Source organism: Taudactylus pleione, unplaced genomic scaffold (genome assembly GCF_031769625.1).
Source record: "Taudactylus pleione unplaced genomic scaffold, aTauple2 ptg000731l, whole genome shotgun sequence".
NCBI lineage: Eukaryota > Metazoa > Chordata > Amphibia > Anura > Myobatrachidae > Taudactylus > Taudactylus pleione.
Genome location: NW_028285133.1, coordinates 474356 through 498066, shown reverse-complemented (window position 1 = coordinate 498066; position 23711 = coordinate 474356). Strand labels below are relative to the sequence as shown.

General features: G+C 44.2%; 1 protein-coding gene across 1 annotated transcript; it reads left to right on the top strand.

Annotated features, from left to right (window-relative positions):
* Positions 1–1147: 1147 nt before the first annotated feature.
* Positions 1148–15865, top strand: PSMD7 (proteasome 26S subunit, non-ATPase 7). Its single transcript, XM_088456997.1, has 7 exons — positions 1148–1317; positions 6114–6205; positions 10196–10288; positions 10445–10542; positions 11235–11315; positions 14105–14196; positions 15090–15865. Exons 1-7 carry the CDS (start codon positions 1244–1246, stop codon positions 15520–15522), a joined length of 963 nt encoding a protein of 320 aa, XP_088313123.1. The 5' UTR covers positions 1148–1243; the 3' UTR covers positions 15523–15865.
* The last annotated feature ends 7846 nt before the right edge of the window (positions 15866–23711 follow it).

Below are 23711 nucleotides of genomic sequence, written 5' to 3'. Positions count from 1 at the left end.
ATGTGGGACATGTATGCGGAGTTGTAAATGATGTTGGACAGGTATGCGGAGATGTAAATTATGTGGTACAGGTATGCAGACTTAAATGATGTGGGACAGGTATGCGGAAGCGTAAATGATGTTGGACAGGTATGCGGAGGCGTAAATGATGTGGGACAGGTAGTCGAAGGCATAAATGATGTAGGACAGGTATGTGGAGGTGTAAATGATGTGGGACAGGTATATGGAGGTGTAAATGATGTGGGACAGGTATGCGGAGGTGTAAATGATGTGGGACAGGTATGCAGAGGTGTAAATGACGTGGGACAGATAAGTGGAGGTGTAAATGACATGGGACAGGTATGCGGAGGCGTAAATTATGTAGGACAGGTATGTGGAGGTGTAAATGATGTGGGACAGGTATGGGGAGGTGTAAATGATGTGGGACAGGTATGCGGAGGTGTAAATGATGTGGGACAGATACGTGGAGGTTTAAACGATGTGGGACAGGTATGCGGAGGCGTAAATGATGTAGGACAGGTATGCGGAGGCGTAAATTATGTGGGACAGGTATGCGGAGGCGTAAATGATGTGGGACAGGTATGTGGAGGTGGAAATGATGTGGGACAGATAAGTGGAGGTTTAAATGATGTGGGACAGGTATGCGGGGGCGTAAATGATGTGGGACAGGTATGTGGAGGTGTAAATGATGTGGACATATAAGTGGAGGTGTAAATGAAGTGGGACAGGTATGCGGAGGCGTAAATGACATGGGACAGGTATAAACTTTCTATGTGGAATAGCTGCTTTTATTTAGTTCATAATTAAATACAAGAGGAGTGGACCACAACTATATGCACTGGGGTAACTGGTCATGCTGGCAGTAGTTATTTGTATTGTCTGTGTGAGGGCGTTTTACCTGTATTTATTATTTAAGTTATGTTACTTAGGAGATGTATCAAAGCTTGGAGAGAGATAAAGTACCAACCAATCAGCTCCTGTCCATTTACAGTCTTTGAAAAATTACAGTTAGAAGCCGATTGGTTGGTGCTTTATTTCTCTCCACTTTATTTCTCTCTAATGTTTGATACATAACCCTGGAGTGAGACGTTGCCTGGACCAACATGGCGCCTGCAATGAGTGGTCTGTATCGGGACACTTCCGCCCTCGCAGTGCATGGTGGGCAGCGCGTCTCCGGAAGTGTCGGCAGCAGTGTGTCAGGTGCTGTTCCGGCTGGTGTGAGAGTCATTGTGGCCGGGGAAAGATGCCGGAGCTGGCGGTAGATAGAGTTGTCGTGCACCCGCTTGTGCTGCTCAGTGTGGTGGATCATTTCAACAGGTGAGTGAGAGGCCACAGCGTCCCCAGCCTCCTCCATGCGCTGCTGACTCACCGGCTGCTCGGGCCCCCACTGCCGGCTCCAGGCTCAGCTAGGCCTCCAGCCCGGGGTGCACGGTGACTGAGCACCTCCATCTCCCTGTCCACCAGGGAGCTCAAACACAGTAAGCAGGATGTCAGCGCCATACATTATCCTATAATGAGCAATGGAGGTGCCCATAGGGCAGAGTAGCTGCATGGATGGCCATGCTGCGGTCTGTAGTTTCACAGGTGCTGGCAGAGCAGAATAGGTCTCTGCAGGCGCTGGCGGAGCAGAATAGGTCTCTGCAGGCGCTGGCGGAGCAGAATAGGTCTCTGCAGGCGCTGGCGGAGCAGAATAGGTCTCTGCAGGCGCTGGCGGAGCAGAATAGGTCTCTGCAGGCGCTGGCGGAGCAGAATAGGTCTCTGCAGGCGCTGGCGGAGCAGAATAGGTCTCTGCAGGCGCTGGCGGAGCAGAATAGGTCTCTGCAGGCGCTGGCGGAGCAGAATAGGTCTCTGCAGGCGCTGGCGGAGCAGAATAGGTCTCTGCCGGGGCCTGGCGGAGCAGAATAGGTGTCCGCCGGGGCCTGGCGGAGCTGAATAGGTGTCCGCCGGGGCCTGGCGGAGCTGAATAGGTGTCCGCCGGGGCCTGGCGGAGCTGAATAGGTGTCCGCCGGGGCCTGGCGGAGCTGAATAGGTGTCCGCCGGGGCCTGGCGGAGCAGAATAGGTGCAGCTCCATATGTGGCCGCACCTAGCGAATGTTAGCAAACTGCATTTGCGCTGTAGTGAACATACACATCCTTACGTATTCTGGGAGATTCTTCTCATGTGAAAAGACGTTTTGCATATGAGAGAACAATCTTACGGCTGTGTCATGGGGGTATAATGGGTGCGTAGTTACATCCTATTCTTAGTCATGCCTATGCCGAGGAAATGCTTATTTCAGGTGAATAATTTATACCCACTATAAGGTAGGAGTAAGTCCCCATACTAGTGATAATGACTGCATCAGTGACCAGGATGCATACGCATGGAGACTTGAGTATACAGATATGTTCTCACACATCAGTCTTGCCAAACAGCCACTCTCGGCATGTCGGACCTATGGGGGCGATTCAATTAATTGCTATGCTGAATAGCCACGAGAAGAAGCTCCCGGAGCTATTCAATTCCCCAGGCTGTTAAGTCCAGCTTCAATTGGAGAATGCCTGTTACTGCACCTTAAACTGGGTGTTTAGTCGCGCTAACTGCCACTCTCCGACTAAAGTGTCGGATTTCTGTTCGCAACTCAGGAGGGTGTAAGAAGAAATCCTGTAGTTGGACTTAACAGTGCAGTGAATTGAATGGCTCCAGGAACCCTTCCCATGGAGTCAGCGGCTGTGACACTGTAACGTAGCATTTCGCATACATGTACACCCGCAGTTACACACAGAGCATAGGCACCACCCGGCAAGAAACAGCCTACCCCCCGGCACTTGGGGACAGTATCTGGGAGCTCAAATTGTTAGAAGATGACTAGAAAGTGTAGTGCGCAAAACCTGCTGCCCCTGGTTCGACACAAAAATGGAGACTCACCCAGCTCCAATAGATACAATAAAGCAAACAAAATTATTGTGTCACCAAGTGGCTCTGGATAAACAAATAAGATATATCAAAGCAGGGGGTATAAATATAGTACTTCGTCCTTATCATGGGTGGAAAATCCTGTCGTTCATCGTTTTGTATGTGAAGTTCTCAGAGTCTCCAAGGCTTATCCGTATGGTACATGGAATAAATATAAGTACAGAAAGAAAAAAACTGTCTTAGTGGTCTAATATAATATTCCTGTTATTGTCTATATAGACGGGAGTGACGTAATTCTTGTCAGATGATGAACTGTATTAGATGCGTACCCAACTCACATTCAAATATATAGTTAAATTCCCAAAAGAGGTTTCTTTATTCTTCCCGCCCAATTATTATTCCAAATTGGTCTCTTATATCAATCCACACTAATGGTATGAGGGGTACGATGGTGCATACCCTACTCACGTAGTGTTGATGCTGTGGTCTGCATATAAGGGTTTCTTTTCAGTTGTCTCCGGGATATCTTTAAAATTATTCCCCGTGTGGTGTATCCTCATAAAAAGGAAAGAGGAGTAGTATGTATTGCTAAAAGCTTTTTAATGAAATACAGTACATACTCAAACATAAAATCACAAACAATAAAAATAGTAAATGTTGACCTGATAGTTGAAAAGTACAGTCCTCCGTCTCATCAGAGAAACAACAATCAAAAATGTCCAGCAATATGGGAATCCCTGTAACCAACGCGTTTCGACCTGTCACCGCAGGTCTTTTTCAAGGTATAGAGAATCATACACACATTGGTATCTTAAATACCCTGTGTAACCAATTAGTCTAATATACAGCTTAACTGATGTATAAGGTAAGCATGTCCACAAGAACCTATGCCTAGAATGGTTAGAATACATGTTCCAGGGTAGGATACTACAGGTGTGAATATTCACTAAGTGTCTCCCGACTGGATTTCTTTTGGAAGTGACGAGTCCCGTTCATCGTCTATTGTCGTCCCCCGACTTCCGCTGGCCGCGGGTGTTTCTCCCATACCGTCCCTCCGGAAGGTACGTGATACACACGCGCGGCCCCGGGCGGATGGTACACAACGTCCTGATCGGCTCTAACATGGAGCCGGAGATCGCGTCATTGGACCATGATGCGTTTCCGCTGACGGATGGAGTGGGACATAACATACAAAAAAAATGATGTCTCACATTCAGGGCGGCCATGTTGTAGCCCCATTACTTCAAGGGGGATAATAAATATATCAATAAATACATAATCCCGGCAATAAATACAATAGATGAAATAGCAGCACAATAATCAGACAATATAAAAAAAAAATATGGGGACATGTAGATCCTTTCAGTCCATATATAGTGTGATAAACATGGATAAAGAATAAAATGCAAATAAAAACATGAAAACTAGCCCATATGAAAACTACACTTGTATAACCTAATGATGAGGATAAAGGGGCGATATTACAGGAACCATTTAACCTCGAAATCCTGATTTAGGCCACCAGGGGTTAATGTTTTATACTAGATAATTTTCATCTCCTCCCTCGCAATGGCCCTCATGTTATCTTTACATCAAAAAGACCCTTTCACAATCTTCAGTCCCCCCAAATTTTTTGTTCCATCTGTGGAGCAATGATGCACATTTTTAAAATGAGCTGATAATGAATGCGGTTCCACACCTTTTTTTAATATTTCGGAGATGTTCTCCAACGCAAATTTTAATGTTTCTCGTTGTCCTCCCAATATAAAATAATCCGCATTTGCATTCAATGGCATAAATGACATTTTTGGAATTACACGTTATAAACTCTGCTATATTAAAATCCTGTCCATTTATATTGACAGATGTGAATTTTATTTCCCCTCCAGGTTTTTTTTATATCACTGCACCCTAAGCATAGGCCACATCTGTGGAAACCAATGGTTCTATTAATGGTCAGAGTTTCATTAGATAAATGTGCACTTATTAATTTTGTGGCAAGATTTGCCGCTTTTCTGTAGATATGTACCGGTCTCCCAAGTATCTGGGAGCTGTATAAAAAGGCCCAAATCCTACAGACTTTGCAACTTTTTCATTATCAAACGACTGGGCCTCTAATAAGAAGAGGAGAATTAATATATAAAATGTTATTTCAAGTTTAAAACATTATAAGGTTAGGCTATGGTCTAAAACATTATTATTGCGAAGGCCCCCACCCGGCTACTTCTTGATGCCATCCGGCTGGAAATATTTTCTGGGGAGACCACTGCATAGGCATGCCGCATATCATTTTAATCAGCAGAAGCTGCTAGTCTGTCACATCACTTTGCAAACAAGATGAAGTTGATGGTAAAAGGTTGCACGAAAAGACGCTCGGCGCTACTGTGTCACACCAAGGCATGGCGCGACTGGAAGGGCTGCTTAAAGCGCATGGAAGTAAGATGTATGTGTACACATCTGTATAAAGTGAAGTTATGTAGGTGCAGACGAGTCTAACTGTAAGATGCAGTATAAAATGACTGCTGACTGATATGTGCATGCAGCATGTACCCTCATGTAACCAAGGTGGGCAAATGATGCATGGACCCACCTTGCTGCAGTGCTACATGGATTATTCACAGTGCCAATTGCATCAACTAAACCTGGGCCATCGTTAGCCCTCTGCCTATTCCCTGTGCCACTAGCAACACCCCTGTACATGTGGTAATGCAATTGCTGATGTTCATATATTATTGGAAGTTTTTATTTTGATGTTGCAGTCAGTACATTTCTTCTGACACAACAGATTTGCTAACAACAATATATATCAATGCAGTGATGTACTAATATCCTTTTGTGCTTATAGAGAATCTACAAACCTGGTTAGCAGATTTGTGCCAAATTTTCCTTTCTTTCCTTGAAAGTGTGAAAGATGATAGTGCCCAAGGATTCCTGACTATTTTCATATTCACTTCTTTCTTTCTTTTCAAATATAAATGTTTTCCTATTGCTAAGAAGGGTTAAATAAAGAAAAGAAAAAAAAGAAAAATAAAAAATAAATATATATATATATTTCTCCGTATGTATCCTTTTATACCACCACACTGCTTACCCCCAGATACAATTAAGTGTAAACTTTTTATTTCTACTTTGATCCTGGCTGACAAATATGAAGAGAGAATTTCCTTATCCTGTAATTAGCTATATTATGGAGTCAGCAAATATTTCTCCCCCACAGAATCGGGAAGGTTGGCAATCAGAAGAGGGTGGTCGGTGTGCTGCTAGGGTCCTGGCATAAGAAAATCTTAGATGTCTCCAATAGTTTTGCAGGTAAGAAGCTAAAACTTTATTGTTAAACACTATTGCTATTGTATAAGCTCTTAAAAGCTTAAATCTAATCTTTAAGTGGAAATCTAGGGTACGATTCTATTCAACACAAAGTGAATAGCACCGGGAATGAGGTCCCGGAGCTATTCAATCCATCGCGCTCCTAAGCCCGACTAAGGATTTCATCTCGCATCCCTCTGGGGATGCGAGCAGAAATCCGACAAAAGTCCAGGCGCGATGCTGTTTTCTGCCCTTAGCGTCGGGAAGTTTAGTCAGAGAAAGCCAGTTCTCGTGCCTTAACAACCTGTTTAAGGCGCGACAACGAGGCTTCCCCAACCTAACATCGCGATGGATTGAAAAGCTCCGGCGCTATTCACTTCGCGTTTAATTGAATTGTGCCCCTAGACTGCCACTGCAAAATATATTGTTTGGTTTATTTTTTTCTCTCTTTAAAAAAAAAAAAGGAATCAATAATAATAAAAAAAACTTATATATATATATATATATATATATATATATATGTGTGTGTGTATATCTCTCTCTCACTCTCACTCACTCATGTATGTGTATATATATATTTTGCACCAGTCAAAAGTTTGGACACACCTTCTCATTCAATGGTTTTTGTTTATTTCAATTATTTTCAACATAGTAGATTAATACTGAAGACATCAAAACTATGAAAGAACACATATGGAATTATGTTGTAAACAAAAAAGTGTTAAACAAATCAAAATGTTTTATATTTTAGATTCGTCAAAGTATCCCCCTTTTGCTTTGATCACAGCTTTGCACACTCTTGGCATTCTCTCAATCAGCTTCATGAGGTAGTCTCCTGGAATGGTTTTGAATGAACAGGTGTGCCTTGTCAAGAGTCAATCTGTGGAATTACTTGCCTTCTTAATGTGTTTGAGACAATCAGTTGTGTTGTGCAGAGGTAGGGTTAGTACACAGTGGACACCACTATTGGACTACTGTTGTAATCGATATTATGGCACCAACCACTCAACTTGGTAAAGAGAGACGACAGTCCATCATTACTTTAAGACATGAAGGTCAGTCGATACGGAAAATTTCAAGAACTTTGAATGTACCCTCAAGTGCAGTTGCAAAACCCATCAAACGCTATGATGAAACTGGCGCTGATGAGGACGGCCCCAGAAAAGGAAGACCAAAAGTTACCTCTGCTGCAGAGGAGAAGTTCATCAGAGTTACCAGCCTCAGAAACCGCTACTTAACAGCACCTCAGATTAGAGACCATATAAAGTCTTCACAGAGTTCAAGTAGCAGACAAATCTCAACATCAACTGTTCAGAGGAGACTGCGTGAATCAGGCCTTCATGGGTGTATTGCTGCGAAGAAGCCACTACTGGGGATGAACAACAAGAAGAAGAGAATTGTTTGGGCCAAGGAACACAAGGAATGGACATTAGACCAGTGGAAATCTGTACTTTGGTCTGAGTCCAAATTTTTGATTTTTGGTTCCAACCGCCGTGTCTTTGTGAGACGCATAGAAGGTGAGCTGATGGTTTCTGCATGTGTGGTTCCCATTGTGAAGCATGGAGGAGGAGGTGTGATGGTGTGGGGGTGCTTTGCTGGTGACAGTGTTGGTGATTCATTCAAAATTCAAGGCACACTTAACCAGCATGGCTAACACCGCATTCTGCAGCGCCATGCCATCCCATCTGGTTTGCGCTTACTGGGACCATCATTTGTTTTTCAGCAAGACAATGACCCCAAACACCCCTCCAGGCTATATAAGGGCTACTTGACCAAGAAGGAAAGTGATGGTGTGCTGTGTCAGATGACCTGGCCTCCACAATCACCCGACCTAAACCCAACTGAGCTGGTTTGGGATGAGTTGGATGCAGAGTGAAGGAAAAGCAGCCAACAAGTGCTCAGCACCTCTGGTAACTCCTTCCAGACTGTTGGAAAACCATCCAGGAGACACCTCATGGTGCTAACTGAGAGAATGCTAAGAGTGTGCAAAGCTGTCATCCAAGCCAAAGGGGGCTACTTTGAGGAATCTAAAATATAAAACATATTTTGATTTGTTTAACACTTTTTTGTTTACAACATAATTCCATGTGTGTTCTTTCATATGCTGGCCATACACGCTACAATTATCGGGGCGATCCGCCTGATATCGGCGGATCGCCCCGATAATTGTAGCGTGTGTGTGTGCGACCGAGGGTTAAATATTGCTCGGTCGGGCATGCAGGATTGTCCAGCATGCCTGTACGATGCGATATTTACCCGGTAAACTGTCGACCACATCGGGCAGTGTATGCCCAGCACGGCCGACAGACAGACATTTCCTGGGAACAGGGAAATGTCTCCTCCCCCGGGGGCGGGTCGCGGATGTCGGGCTATACACTGAGAGATTTCTCTCACAGTGTATGCCGGCGACATCTGCGGCTGGCAGGCTGCCAGATAAAATGTCTGTCAGTCTGACAGACATTTTATCTGGCTGTGTATGCCCAGCATTAGTTTTGATGTCTTCAGTATTAATCTACTATGTTGAAAATAATTGAAATAAACAAAAACCATTGAATGAGAAGTTGTGTCCAAACTTTTGACTGGCTCTCGCACAAGGTAATGTAAGCGGCTAAGAAAAAAAAAAAACATCACTACTTATTTGATTTTTTTTTTTTTTTTTTCCTTGAAAGTAACAGTTGCTCATGTAAATGTGAGAGCCTAAAGGTGCATATCCACTTAACGATTTTAGCAGGCGATTGAACAATAACGACGTCGTTATCGTTCAATCGTTTGCAAATCGGGCACATTAATGTAGGAAATGACCAGCGATGCACCCGCTGGTTGTTTCCAACATCAGTCATCGCCCGAACATGCCGGTCAACCTGACGATAACGTCGGGATGAGCATGTTAGAGGATGATTGAAGTGCCTACACTGAACGACTGATCATTCATTGTAGGCACAGCACAGACTTGGAAACGACTGCACGATTACATTGTCGTAATCGTGCTGTCGTTTCCAAACCTGTAAGTGAATACGCACCTTAAGATTGTAGCTCCTAGTCTGTAAAGGCTGAGACTGCAGAACTGATGTATGTCAGTAGAAAATATGTATTTATCCCCTTCAAATGTCTCTTACATGTAATTTTTTGGAATTGAGTACAAATCTAAAACAGATATCGTGTGGCTGCTTTTTCCCTCATGCATGCTGCTAGAACAGGGGTAGTCAACGTGTAGCACTGCTGTGGAACTACAAATCCCAGCATGCCCTGCCACAGTTTTAGCATGCTCTAAAGGCTCATACACACTTAAGGATATCGCTCATGGAGCATATCGTTAAGTGTTTCCCCTTCACTGCCGGGCTTAATGTTGTTAACGAAATTGAGCATACACACTGAACGATATCATTAACGATATTGTTCAGTGACGGAACCCTCCCTCATCCCCGAACTTGTAGAACCTTATAACGTCGTCAGGTTGTCCTGCAAGTACGGGCGATGAAAGACATCATTAACGATCCGCGGGGCCGTGCATTGTTAACAAGATCTTGCATACACACTGGACGATATTGAACACGATGAACGATAACTATCGTTATCGTTCATAATCAATTTATTATCTAGTGTGTACGCAGCTTAACAGCAAAACTGTAGCCGGGCATGCTCAGATGTATAGATCCACATAAGCCGGAATGCTACACGTTGTCATCCCCTGTCCTAGAACTTGGCTCTGCTGAGACCCTTACATAGGGTGAAATTCATTTTTTTTGGCTAAAAAGGGACTTTTCTGTGAATACTGTGCGCCACATAGACTGCGGCGAGCAGAAATCATGCATTCGTGCCTGTCGGCAGAAACAATTTAATTATTCCGACGGGCATGCAAAGAAACCACTGCACGCAAAAGCACTTGAATTCCCTCCATGCAGAGTTCTAATACTGTGGGAGAAATGTATAATACTGTGTAAGTTATTGCTCCCTCTACTCTCTGATAAGTAAACTAATCCTCTCACCCTGCAGTTCCATTTGATGAAGATGATAAGGATGATTCTGTCTGGTTTCTGGACCACGACTACCTGGAGAATATGTATGGCATGTTCAAGAAAGTAAATGGTGAGTTCTGCTTTGTACATGTTGTGCCGTACATAAAATACCTTCATTTTTATTGAAACCTTTTATCACAAAGAATACAAGCAGATTGGTTTCTGAGCTCAGTCTAGCAGAATTGATCCATAATTATATATTTCAATTAATTTTTTTCCATTCCAGCTCGTGAGCGGATAGTTGGCTGGTACCACACAGGGCCCAAACTGCACAAAAATGACATTGCAATCAACGAGCTGATGAAAAGATATTGTCCAAATTCTGTAAGTTTTCATGTGTTATTGAAGGTCTTTCCAGATCCCAGGTTTACGGTATTGATATGACTGTAAATCTGTATTAGCAAAATGTTAAATTACTATAGGGGTAGATGTATTAAGCTTTGAAAAGTGATAAACTACGAGCCACTCAGCTCCTAACTGTCATGTTACAGTCTGTGTTTGAAATATGACAGGAGCTGAGTGGTTGTTAGTTTATCACTTTCCAGGGCTTCGTACATCTGTCTCTGTAAGCAACACCTGATAGTTAATGAATGTAAACATGTATGATGGGGTGTACAAAATAAAGAATACATGAGCCAGTAAAGCCACGGAAGATGGGCATCCATAGACAGTGTTGCCAATTATTGAGGTGCCAGCTAAGTTTTAAGGTGATTTGCCTGCTTGGCCCCTGAGATGGGTTATGTTTGGCTATGTCTGTCACATACAGAGAGAAGAGTTTCCAGCTTCTGCTGGGTCAGGTACTCTGTTTATCTATCCAAAGATGCAAGATAGAGACTAGAACTGGCCAAAGTGACCCTTCAGGTCTTCTGGCATTAATAAAGAAGGGAATGATTGAAAAGCATACCTTTCCTTTTATCTGGAACCACCAGGTGTGAAGAACTCGGCACCTGTTTGCCAACGCTTTATCCATTACTAAACATGGCCGCCTTCTCATAGTGTTCTGGTTATTTTTCTAGGTTCTTGTGATCATTGATGTGAAGCCGAAGGATCTGGGTCTTCCCACCGAGGCATATATCTCCGTAGAGGAGGTTCATGATGTAAGTTTTGCTTGTGATCGTAGTCTGAAAATTACGGTCATTGGTTTTTCTGTCCAGCTTCCTTCAGAGCTTTTTGTCTATTTATCTAAATCCTTAGGTAAGGTTATCTATTTCCACTGGCCTGAGGTACGTCCTCTCTGCCGTGCGCTCTACATGTATCCAGACAGTAACCTGTGTGCTGTATCAGGGTGGGAGAGGTAAAGCGGTCTGATGATCTAAAGCATGGCTAGGTAGATTAAGCTAATGTACCAATGAGGGATATAGTCATCATCCGGCGTTCGGGATGCTGGCGTTCGGAATCCCGGCTCCAGAATCCCGATCGCTGACATCCCAATGATAAGTATTAGGTTTAATGTTAGGCACTAGGGGGAGGGGGGTTAGGCTGCGGGAAAGGTAGGTTAGGGGGAGGGTTAGGATACTTACGAAATTCTGACTGTCTGGATGCCGCTGTCTTTATTCTTTCCGACGGGATCCCATACCCAACCAGCCATCTAAACATGCTAAAAACGTTTTAACCCTTAATACTAGATAAAACTTTATTAACTTGGTACCGCTGATCACCATCACATCCTACTCTTTGCAGGTAGTTAATTTACAGTTCCCTAACCTGTATCAGTCCTTTTCTTGAATTTGGATTGTCCTTTGGTTATCAGTGTAAATTAGGCTCAAACAACAAAAGTCAAATAACAGAACTGTTGCTGTACTTCCAGAAGGCATATGTATCTCTATCAGTAGTGTTTTTCCTACCAGTGTTCTATGAGACGGCTTTTTGACCCTAATATTGGAACTGTGATATTAAATGTGTTGGCAATGTAAATGGTGTGCTGGTTATATTCCTAACTTCATTTCAAGAATGGATGGTGGTTTATCTCCATCAATACATATATATGATCTCTGTCTCTTAGAGAGAGCAGCATCCTCTTTTAGAGGGGAAAAACTATGGTGGAGCAGGGGAGGGCGTTTAGGACGTAGCAGGGGTGGGGGACGGTATGAGCACCAGTCTTAGCAGGGTGCGGTATATCTATACTAATATAATAAGAACGTTTTGTCTGTTTGTTCCAAGTTGGCGAGAAGACTACGGAACTGATTTTCAGGAAATCATTGTGTCGTGGAGACTATTAGAAGTAACCAGCACTTTGTTTCCTATCCATCAAGTTAAAGCTGGGGAACAACAAAAACAATATTTGACATAATCAATGCAAGAGATAGGTGTGGCCCCATGAGTGTGGCCTTCAGTGGGTGGGGGAGAGGTGCTTTGGGCCATAGACTACATAGCAGCCTGTGCACAGGGCACACAGTGACATCGGTGTGAGTGATGGGTGGATAGGATAGGCTACATACTAGTCTGTGCACAGGGCACACAGTGACATTGGTGTGAGTGGTGGGTGGATAGGATAGGCTACATACTAGTCTGTGCACAGGGCACACAGTGACATTGGTGTGAGTGGTGGGTGGATAGGATAGGTTACATAGCAGTCTGTGCACAGGGCACACAGTGACATTGGGGTAAGTGGTGGGTGAATAGGATAGGTTACATAGCAGTCTGTGCACAGGGCACACAGTGACATTGGTGTGAGCGATGGGTGGATAGGATAGGTTACATAGCAGCCTGTGCACAGGGCACACAGTGACATTGGTGTGAGTGGTGGGTGGAGAGGACAGACTACATAGCAGTCTGTGCACAGCGCACACAGTGACATTGGTGTGAGTGGTGGGTGGATAGGATAGGCTACATAGCAGTCTGTGCACAGGGCACACAGTGACATTGGTGTGAGTGATGGGTGGATAGGATAGGCTACATAGCAGTCTGTGCACAGGGCACACAGTGACATTGGTGTGAGTGGTGGGTGAATAGGATAGGTTACATAGCAGTCTGTGCACAGGGCACACAGTGACATTGGTGTGAGTGATGGGTGGATAGGATAGGCTACATAGCAGTCTGTGCACAGGGCACACAGTGACATTGGTGTGAGTGGTGGGTGAATAGGATAGGCTACATAGCAGTCTGTGCACAGGGCACACAGTGACATTGGTGTGAGTGGTGGGTGGAGAGGACAGACTACATAGCAGTCTGTGCACAGCGCACACAGTGACATTGGTGTGAGTGATGGGTGGATAGGATAGGCTACATAGCAGTCTGTGCACAGGGCACACAGTGACATTGGTGTGAGTGGTGGGTGACTGTGCTGCTGCCACCAGTCTGTATAGTTCTGCTGGTCACGTGATCCACTTCCACGACAGGGCTCTATGCAAAGCAATACAACTAGAACACCTCACTAAATGTCGACAGGTACAAATGGCCGACACTTTTTTTATTTAATTTTTTTTTGGGGGGGGGGGGATTAGGCACCAGGAGGGAGGGTTGATGTTAGGCACTTACCGGAGAGATAGTTTAGCACTAGAAGAGACGGTTAGGGTCTGGCACCTACCCCAACGGTTAGGCACCAGGAAGGTGGGCTAGGGTTAGGCACCAAGGGGAGGGTTAGGGTGAAGATTAGGGTTGGAAAAAAAAAATGTATCGACCATTTTTGTGTCTACTTTTTGTCCCTGTCGACCTATTGACTGTGTAACATCTGGTATCTATCTAGACATTGTCGGCCTTGAATGCTATGTTGTCCTAGCTCTGTAGGAAGTGCACTAATCTACATCTGAGTCAGCACTGCAGAATGAATAGTAGTATGGTGTGACTGCTCTCCCTGTTAGTAATGTCCTGTTATTGCTTTTATGGCTTGAACATCATGGAGGAAGAAGCACAGTTATCAGTCTAACTTCCTCTTGTACTCCATCAGGACGGTACTCCAACCTCAAAGACCTTTGAACACGTCACCAGTGAGATTGGTGCTGAGGAGGCAGAAGAAGTTGGTGTGGAGCACTTGTTACGGTAACTTCTCTAATATTTAAAATAGTTTTTCAACAGATTGTGCTTCTTGCAGCTGAAGTTATTATGTTCAAATTAATCCTTCTTTTTTTTTTATTGTGTATAGAGGTGTAATGTCCTATAACAACCAGCCAGATAGCTGTTTTTATCTATCTTGACTGTACTAGACTGCTAAATCCTAGTATTTGATTGGCTGACATGCATTATAGCACATCATGGCACTAGGCAGCTCCATTGTGTGCACTGATTTGTTTGCAAACCTATTATTACTGTAGGTTTCTCCTCTACAATACAGAAGTTACTTTATATTTATTTTTATTAACAGTCTCTTATATAGCGCAGCATATTCTGTTGCGCTTTACAATTGTAAACATTAATAGAACAAAACTGGGTAATAACAGACAGTTATATAGGTAGGAAGGCCCTGATCGCAAGCTTACAAACTGTACACATGCACCCGTGCGACCCGTGCGCACTCCCTCCCCCCCCCCCTGAAAAGGTCAGATGCATACTTAGGAATTCAATTACCCACAGGGTTTACTCCGCACATTAACCCAATGTTTACCAGGCAGGGGAAAGCTGTATTTTTTGTCAAAATCCTGTAATAAACTTTTTTATTGTATTAGGCTACACAGGTAGCAATGCAATGTGGGCATCTCTATAATTATTGCAGAATAAACCTAGATGGATATTTATGGGACAGCACTAACTGAAAATGATATATGAAACTTTGGTTTACTGTATTCTAGTAACACAAGACATGCTTTGGTAGACTAAAGAAACATAGTTACACTCATGTAGTTTAAGCATGGCTGAGGTGCCACAATTGGTTTGGTTATGAAGGTGGGTTATATAGTGCTCATATAAGTTTAATGACTATCTTTATATTTCTGCAGAGACATCAAGGACACTACAGTGGGAACCTTGTCACAACGCATCACGAATCAGGTGCATGGCCTGAAGGGACTGAATTCCAAACTGCTGGACATCAGAAGTTACCTAGAGAAAGTCTCCTCTGGCAAGCTGCCCATCAACCACCAAATCATTTACCAGCTGCAGGACGTCTTCAACCTATTGCCAGATGTCAACCTGCAGGAATTCGTCAAGGCCTTCTACCTAAAGACTAATGACCAGATGGTAGTGGTCTATCTGGCCTCTCTCATCCGCTCGGTGGTCGCCCTGCACAATCTCATCAACAACAAAATCGCCAACAGGGACGCCGAGAAGAAGGAGGGACAGGAGAAGGAGGAGAGCAAGAAGGAACGGAAGGACGAGAAGGAGAAAGAAAAGACTGACGCAAAGAAAGAGGAGAAGAAGGAGAAGAAATGATGATGTCTCACCGTTAGTAGTTTTTATTTTGTATGTATGCCGGATAGATATTGCTGGCCCGGATTTCCTATTTATATTAAGGAAGTGTCTGCCACGGAAACCACGTGCATTGGTTTTGTCCAGCCATGTAATGCCGTTTTGGGGGGCGGTTTGTGTAATGAGCAGGTGTCTATAGAGTATATCAATCTGCCATTAAACAATTTTGTAGCTTTTTCTTTTCTCCCTCCTGCCTGGGAGTGTCCCTATATTTACGGTGTGATTAAGGGCCTTGTGAGGGTTTCAATCTGGCCGTAATGTTATCTTCCTGCAAAATAATAATAATAAAATGTCTGGTTTATAAATGTGTATTTGTACTGCGTCCTATAAAGCGCCAACATTTGGTGATAGGAGGTAGAAATGTCACCTTTGGTCTTCACTTTCCATCTGATGGAGGACGAGTGATTGGGTAGTTTAGGTGGCCCTCTAGCTGGGGGTTGTAGTACATGGCCTCAAATGCTTGCCAGGAAAGTAGGATAATCCAGTTCAATATATTAGAAGTCAACTAGCTTTAGGCAGGTGCAAATAATATTTAGGGGCAGATCAATTCTGCATGCTGGCCACAAGGTTCCAGATGTTTTACCGGCACACCTCAACCACCAACATCGCAGATTTTTTCCATACACCCAAGTCTGCGATGTTGGGTGTCCCTAATTCCAAGCTATTCATACTACCATACAGCACAATTGATTTGCCCACCTAAAAGTGTTGAAATGGGGTGGACATGTAATAATGCTAGTGTTCATTCTAGCACCCTGCGCCTGTCACAACCCGTGCGGTTCCCCTTTCCTGCCTAGGGTGTATGCTCTCTGCTCTGGTGCTTCCAGCACATTCAGCTGATGCAGCAAACTGCTGAGATACAGAGCAGGTAGGGCTAGAAGCACCAGAGCAGGGAGCGACACCCCAGGCAGGAAAGACGAACTGCACGGGTTGTGTCAGGTGCAGGGTGCTAGAATATAAACTAATTGCTGTGCAGGGTTTTTTATTTTTTAATTACGGTTTGTGTATAGTTTAGAAAACAATCGTTTACTACTTGTTATATTGTTTTGCCTCCCAATAGTACATATGTGATTTAGTTGATGACTGTGTTATCTAGGGAGATTGTACGTTGGCATTGAGCAGAAGATTCATCTGCATTGATGTGCTGCTATACATACTGTGACCACTGGGTGTCAGACTAGAGGAAGCCAGACATAGCTCTTGCTTTAATAATGTTCAATCTCTTTATTGTATCCATTTCATCACTTTGTACAGCATTTACAGCAGTGATGAGAAACAGATGGTGTCCTTGGTAGCGAATTACCATGCACTGCCGGACTCGTTAACACAGTAGTATTTTCTAGATGGCAGAAGATTGATGTGCTTTAATATAGATATGAGAGACCGTGGGGGGGGCTGTTTACATCTTTACAGCATAGATACAGTAGGTATCAGATGTGATGTCGTTTGATACAGTTCCAGGTACCAACCTGATTAATGTAACCCATTTAAATATAAATAAAGGTCACCTGCAGTCAGAAATATTCTGCTTTAACTGAAAATCTGTCTAACGTGGAGCTACACTTGCAGTTAGAAGGCTGGGCTCAGCTGCATACCTGCTTACTGTGTCTGTATTGGGCACAAGGCCTTTGGGCTGTCCATCAAGATGAAGTTGTACATCAAAACAGTGATTTCCAAAGGAAACATAAGCAACAAAGCTTATTTGTTAGGGTGCCTTGAAGACCAAGTTTAGGAAACCCTAACAATCCAGGTTTTAAGGATATCTATGCTTAATCACAGATGGTTAAATCAATCTGAATGAAGTACTAATTAAATCACATGTGCTTATACATTGATAGCCTTAAATCCTGGACTGTTGTTGGTCCATGTGGACAGGGTTTGGGAAATGCTGCTCTGTGTGATAATGTTCTACCTTCCATCCATCCACGATGTAGGTCATCCACTAAGGTGTTTTTTTTGGGAGCAGGTGAATAATTGTTTAGATGGAATGTGACACAAGAAAAGCCCTGGTTCATTGGCCCTGTTGCCAGCCATGCGCCTGCTGTTTACACAGGCCCAAGACACCATTGAAGTAAGTAATACCCCTTTCTTCTTCAGGGTCCATAGGGCTCCACAGAAGAGACATTGGGGTGTAGGTGGGACCTGGAGGACCGGACACCAACAGTAAAGCTTTTCAGTCCCAGGATGCTCCGGTCCTTCCCCCTATACCCCGCCCACAGCCTGAGGGCAACTCCGCTTCGATGGTGTCCGGTAGGAGCTGGATCACCTTTTTAACAGTGGGGCTGCTATTAAGCACCCCAAGCTTATTTTTATGATTTATTTATTGCACATGAATGCGCAGCAACCCGGGTTACTGTGCAGTATGAAAGGGGCCAGTTGAAATATCCCGGGTCGAGCGATATTTTAACTCTGATAGCGAGCAGGGTTGAACATGAGTTCAACCCGGCTCGCAGTCCGGTGTGAACAGGTAACCCGGGTCGCGGTGACCTGGGTCCCATTCACTGCACAAGGTGAGCCGGCGCTTGGAGATGATCTCATCTCCAAGCGCCGGCTCAGTGGAAATGGCATTAGTGCCGGGTCGGGCCGGCAGTCTAAAAGGGGTCGCACTGGGGATGGACGTGTGCACAAATCCCGGGTGCAACTCGCCTAATGCGATCTGAAAGAAGTATAACCTATAGCCCCTAGTGCTGCATTATTTGTACAGCACTTTTCTGGTGTTGCCTTCCATTGGTGTGACAATTCTCTGAAAACACTAGTCTGCACCACCCCACCTGGAATCCCGATCTCATGCGTCTCCTGGGAGACATTAGAGCTCCTATGTGTACAGTGTTACAGTCCCCGGTGATGTCACTACAGGAGAACGTGGCTATGACCAATATTAATACAGTGCGTTATAACCATACTGCTTCCTGGCAGAGGCATTGCAGAGGGTCTTTGGATATAGAAGACAAGCAGTCGGCAAATGAAGCATAATAACTAATATATTTATTAGTTTTATCTGCTGATTCTCCAGTTTTGGATACATGTATTCAGCGTTGCCTTAAAGCCGTATGGCTGATGTATTCTGCATAACTTTAGGCATCTGGGACCAGTAACGGCTTTTCTCTGCATGTTCTAGATCATAAATGGTTGTGAGAATGAGAACACATGACAACTGTATTCATTGGGGTTCAGCGAACCCGTCCATATAATGCGTTTGTCCTCATGTTCCTCATGATGAGGATATTAGATTGCTGCATAGCAGCTGCAACATCTTATGCAGATCTATTCAATCCTCTGTGTCCCAGGCCCGAGAACATAGATTGTAGGAAACTCTCACCTCATTATACTGGTCCCTGTAACAGGAGAAAGGGCTCGCCAGTGTTACAGTACAGTATGTGACTTGCATCTTGGTGGGTGCCAAGGTGCGGGCATGGGTTTTCTCACTGTCGACGAGAATAAAATTTCCTTTTCCTCCTCTGTGGTTAGGTGTTTTCCTGCAGTTACTAAATATAGAGGTCACAGTATTTTTTATTTCATTGTGTCATATTTTCTGTAGTGTTCCGCAGACAGTCAGCCCAACCCACACGTCCTGGCACCAGGGAAGCAAGCCTTGTGTGCAGTGCAGGTTGTAATGTTTGTACACACACGGGATATTTTCTCGTGTGTGCATTAAAGGGTTTCTCTAGCATCGGAAAACCCCTCACTATAGTTGTGAGCGTTACACAGGGTTAAATTGAACAAATACATTCTTCTAACAATAATAAATGAATAAAATAAGACCATTATGCAGTGGCTTGACCTTGATTCTCAAGAGAACCGTTATCTATGTCTGTGCTCTTCCAAGTATTAGGGCAGCACAGACGGTGTAATGGTTAGCATTACTGCCTCACAGCACTGAGGTCGTGGGTTCGATTCACACCATGGCCCTACCTGTGTGGAGTTTGTATATTCTCCCTGTGCTTGCGTGGGTTTCCTCTGGGTGCTCCGGTTTCCTCCCACACTCCAAAAATATACTGGTAGGTTAATTGGCTCCAAACACAAAATTAACCCTAGTGTGTATGTGTGTGAGCATGTGATAGGGAATATAGAGTGTAAGCTCCACTGGGGCTGGGACTGATGTGAATGGCCAAATATTCTCTGTAAAGCGCTGCGGAATATGTGTGCGCTATATAAATAACTGGTAATAATGTGAAAGAAATAGATACCACACTCGTCCATTTCTCCTATGATCAGTTTTGCAAAAGACATACACTTGCAGTACATAATAGAATTATCTTGATCAATAGCCAAAAGTTTAAGGTTGTATTATAGATGTTTTGTAACTGTGTACCAATCTTTGGGCATAACATTGGGTTGTAGCTATCTAAACAAGCATGGGGTCACTGTGTTAGAGGGGATGTTGTTTAAATCCTGGCGGCTGGGATGTAGGTGCTCACAATGCCAGTGGCGGATTCCCGGTGCCCCCATCCCAACGTAATATAGGACGGGGTTACACAGTAGGGGGGAGGAATAGGGTTAGGATACTTACCGTCAGGTGTCCGTATCTTAACCCTGTCGGATGCCGGCAGCGAGTCTGACCACCGGCATCCCGTACCCAACCCTGTTAGAATGCTCTATGATGAATTCATCTATACTTTTTAATAAAGGAAAGAGACCATTCAACATATACATTTAGGAAGCTATACTTTACGAGATGTATCACAATCCCAACGCTGGCTAAGGAGTTATGACAGGCGTCAAGATACCGTCATAATCCCGACGCCGGAATACAGAACGCTGTGGGCCTGATCGAGGTAAGTATGGGCGCCCGTTCTCTTACCCGGAGGAGGGTTAGGTTTAGGGCATCCTGGGGGGGACTTGGGGTTAGGCTAGGGGAGTTAAGGTCAGGCACCCCCTCTCCTCTCCCCCTCCCGATGAACACTAGGTTTAGGGAGCAGGGAGGGGGGCATTAGACACCCCTAAAGGAGGGTTGGGGGGGAGGAGAGGGGAGGGTTAGAGTACTTACCTCAGCCTGTCTGTCCTTGTCAGCCGCCAGTAATACAATCCCAATCCATATTTTGTACTACACTCACTTGATAGCCTGTGACTTGCAAACATCTGTGAGATGTCTTTATTAGACTTGCAATAGTAATAGCACATTGGTTTGTTTACTGTTTTACATACAGAAATAATGCATGTAAGTGAACAGTGCATGAAAGCATTGTTAATAGTCTCTCAATAGCAACTTGTGTTGCAGTAGTGTTATTCAAAAGCAGTGCCGCTTCCAGGTCTTGTATAGTATTATGTACCTGTGATAGGCCGGGTCGCCAGTTATTGTGCCCGGCATTGCAGGGTTTTCTTTTCCCTGTCTCACACCCTCCCCTGCCTGTCATCTATGCCCATCCCAGTCTCATCTTTATTATACTACCTCCCCATCCTTCATATCTGCCCCCCATAACCCCCGTCCCACTATCCCTCATCTGTCGTCCTCACCCCGTCCCCTACTCCTCTCATTGCCCCCCTTCTCCATGTCTCTCATCTCTGGCCGCCCCCACAACGCCCGTTTCCCCCATCCATGCCTCCTCACCCCCACCTGCATGCCTCTCATCACCCTGCCCCCCCTCTCCATGTCTCTTATCTGTCCCATCTCCCACCCTGTTTCCCCCCTCCATGCCTCCTCACTCCATCCCTCACCTCCATGCCTCTCATTGCCCCCCCTCTCCATGCCTCTAATCTCTGTTTCCCCCCATGTCTGTGTCTCTCACCCCCATACAACAACCTGACTGCAAAGAAGACTGCCCACCTGGTGTGATGTGCACCCCTACCATCTGCTGTGACAGACACTCCTCCTGCATTCTCTACTGCCAGCTCTGGACCCAGTCCTCTCAGTAGTGATGGCCAGCTATGGCTCTGCCATTGATGGTTTTCACATCACTATTTAAACAGCGATGGTTAGGCTATGCACATAGCTGTTTCGGTGCTCACCATCAGGAATCAGCCACCAATGTTTTAACATCAATGACATCCCATCAATGGTGAAATCACATGCCATCAAGTGAGCATCTGAGTTAGACTATGGTGCAATGGAAGTAGGGGGCTTGTTTTGATGAATTTACATCATGTAGAGGTCCGGGTGTGTGTGCGTCATTTACCTGGGGAAGAGATGGCACCAGGATGTCTTATGAGAAGAGTCCTGGCATTTATGTGGATGTTACTTTGACATGTACCACCTAAGTATCTGCTGCTAATGGCTTGGTGCCAGATACCACAGGACACCTTCAGATGTGTTTTGGAATCCATACTTTGATGGGTAAGAGCTGTTTCGGAGGCAACAGAGGCAACAGAGGCACCGACACAATATTAAGTGGTTTTAATGTAATGGTAGAAAAAACAAAAAAGCAAGGTGCTAATGAATTGGAAACTACTGTAAATCTAATGCAGCAGTGTAATTAACCAACTGTGGGGTTCTATGGATAAATACGGACCAAACAAAATACATGAAACTGCGCAAAAGAAACAATAGCTAAAAATTCACAAATATAAAACATTTATTAAAAATGTATCAACCCAACATTGCGCCACAATGTACCATTATGTATCCAAACAAGTCACATTTACAGGTTTAAAAAAAAACATATAGAGCCTCAGTATTCCCTTCATGTTGTTCCTATCGGTATGAGCGCACTGAAGCATGGTAATCAGAGATGTTAGAGTCCCAAACTCCAGATGATGATACAATATTGTACGTTGTGTGCAAACCTGAGCGCTAGGTAAATATTCACCAAATTCCAAGGTGATTTGGCCTGAGAACTGTTCACCAGCTTATTACTATACAGGTTTAATTGTTCTGTCTGTCCTGATAATGATAATAATGAGTGCCCTTTAAAGGGTTATAGTTGCAGTAGAGGGCAGGTAATTAATGCCACGTGATATTGTTCTCACACACAGTCTCCGTGTACTAATGTGGCAGCTGGAAATCAGCGTATATACACTGGATGTCCCATTTATCTTAATGGAGACTCTTTTTAGTGAGTTGTAAAAGAAGCAAGGTCGTCAGGTAAAATAGAAGCAAAGTAATTACTCACAGTCTGTATATTAAATGGTGCTATAGCTGGATATCAGCACACTGCTCATCTGAGCGTCCTCGGATCCTCTTACCTCCGCTGAAACCCGGGCGTAGACGCTGGCAGTGGTGCAAAAGCCTCCACGCTAGCCGGCTACAGCAAATCGGTAATGCCGCTTAACATCCCAGGTGGCCAAACATCCAGCTTCGGTAAGTGTGTGATCAAACAGTGGAGTCCTTAATGTGTTTAGTCACGTTTCACGTGACTTTTTCAAAAGGTGTGATTCCTTCCATAGGGCTGCTTATTTAATCTCCGGAAGGCATCGATGGTAATTAAGCTTTCATTGATGTACATGTGTATATATTGAACTAACGATCATCAAAAGACACATTTGTAATAGTTGTTCCCATATGTAAACACTAATTGCATGGGTACAGCCCCTGGCTGAATAATTAATAAAAAGCAATTCATTGGTACAGCCCCTGGCTGTAAAATTGATAATAAATGAATTTAAAAATAAATCATTGGTTCCTAAACCAACCATAACATTAATTTAAAATGTCAGGCAGCAATGCCCCAACCCGCACATAATGGAAAGGAAAACGGTACAAGATGGAATAGTCCTTGGGCCCTCCCACCCACCTTTATGTTGTATACGAAACAGGACAGTTTGATAAACCAATCATTTCAGCGACAAGGACTGCCAATTGTGGCTGAAATTATTGGTTTGTTTGGACCCCCATAAAACAAGCTGCCAATGTGCATTGGACATGGAAATGAAAATGATCCCATACACAAACTGGCTTTACATTATAAGTTGTCCTCGTCATCCCCATCAGTGTGTACATCCTCTTCACACAATATTAATTCGTCCTCGCTGGAATCCACCATAGGGGCCTCTGAAATGTTTTGATGTAATTGTTGGTAGAGGTCTTCCTCGTGGAATTTGTAATTCATTTTAATGAACATCATCTTTTCCACATTTTGAGGAAGTAACCTCAGCCGATCACTGACAAGGTTGCCAGCTACACTGAAAACTTTCGGAGTACACATTGTAGGGTGGGCAACTTAAGTAATGCAAAGCTAGTTTGTGTACTGAAAGGGACTGTCTGACATACCTATTAAGAT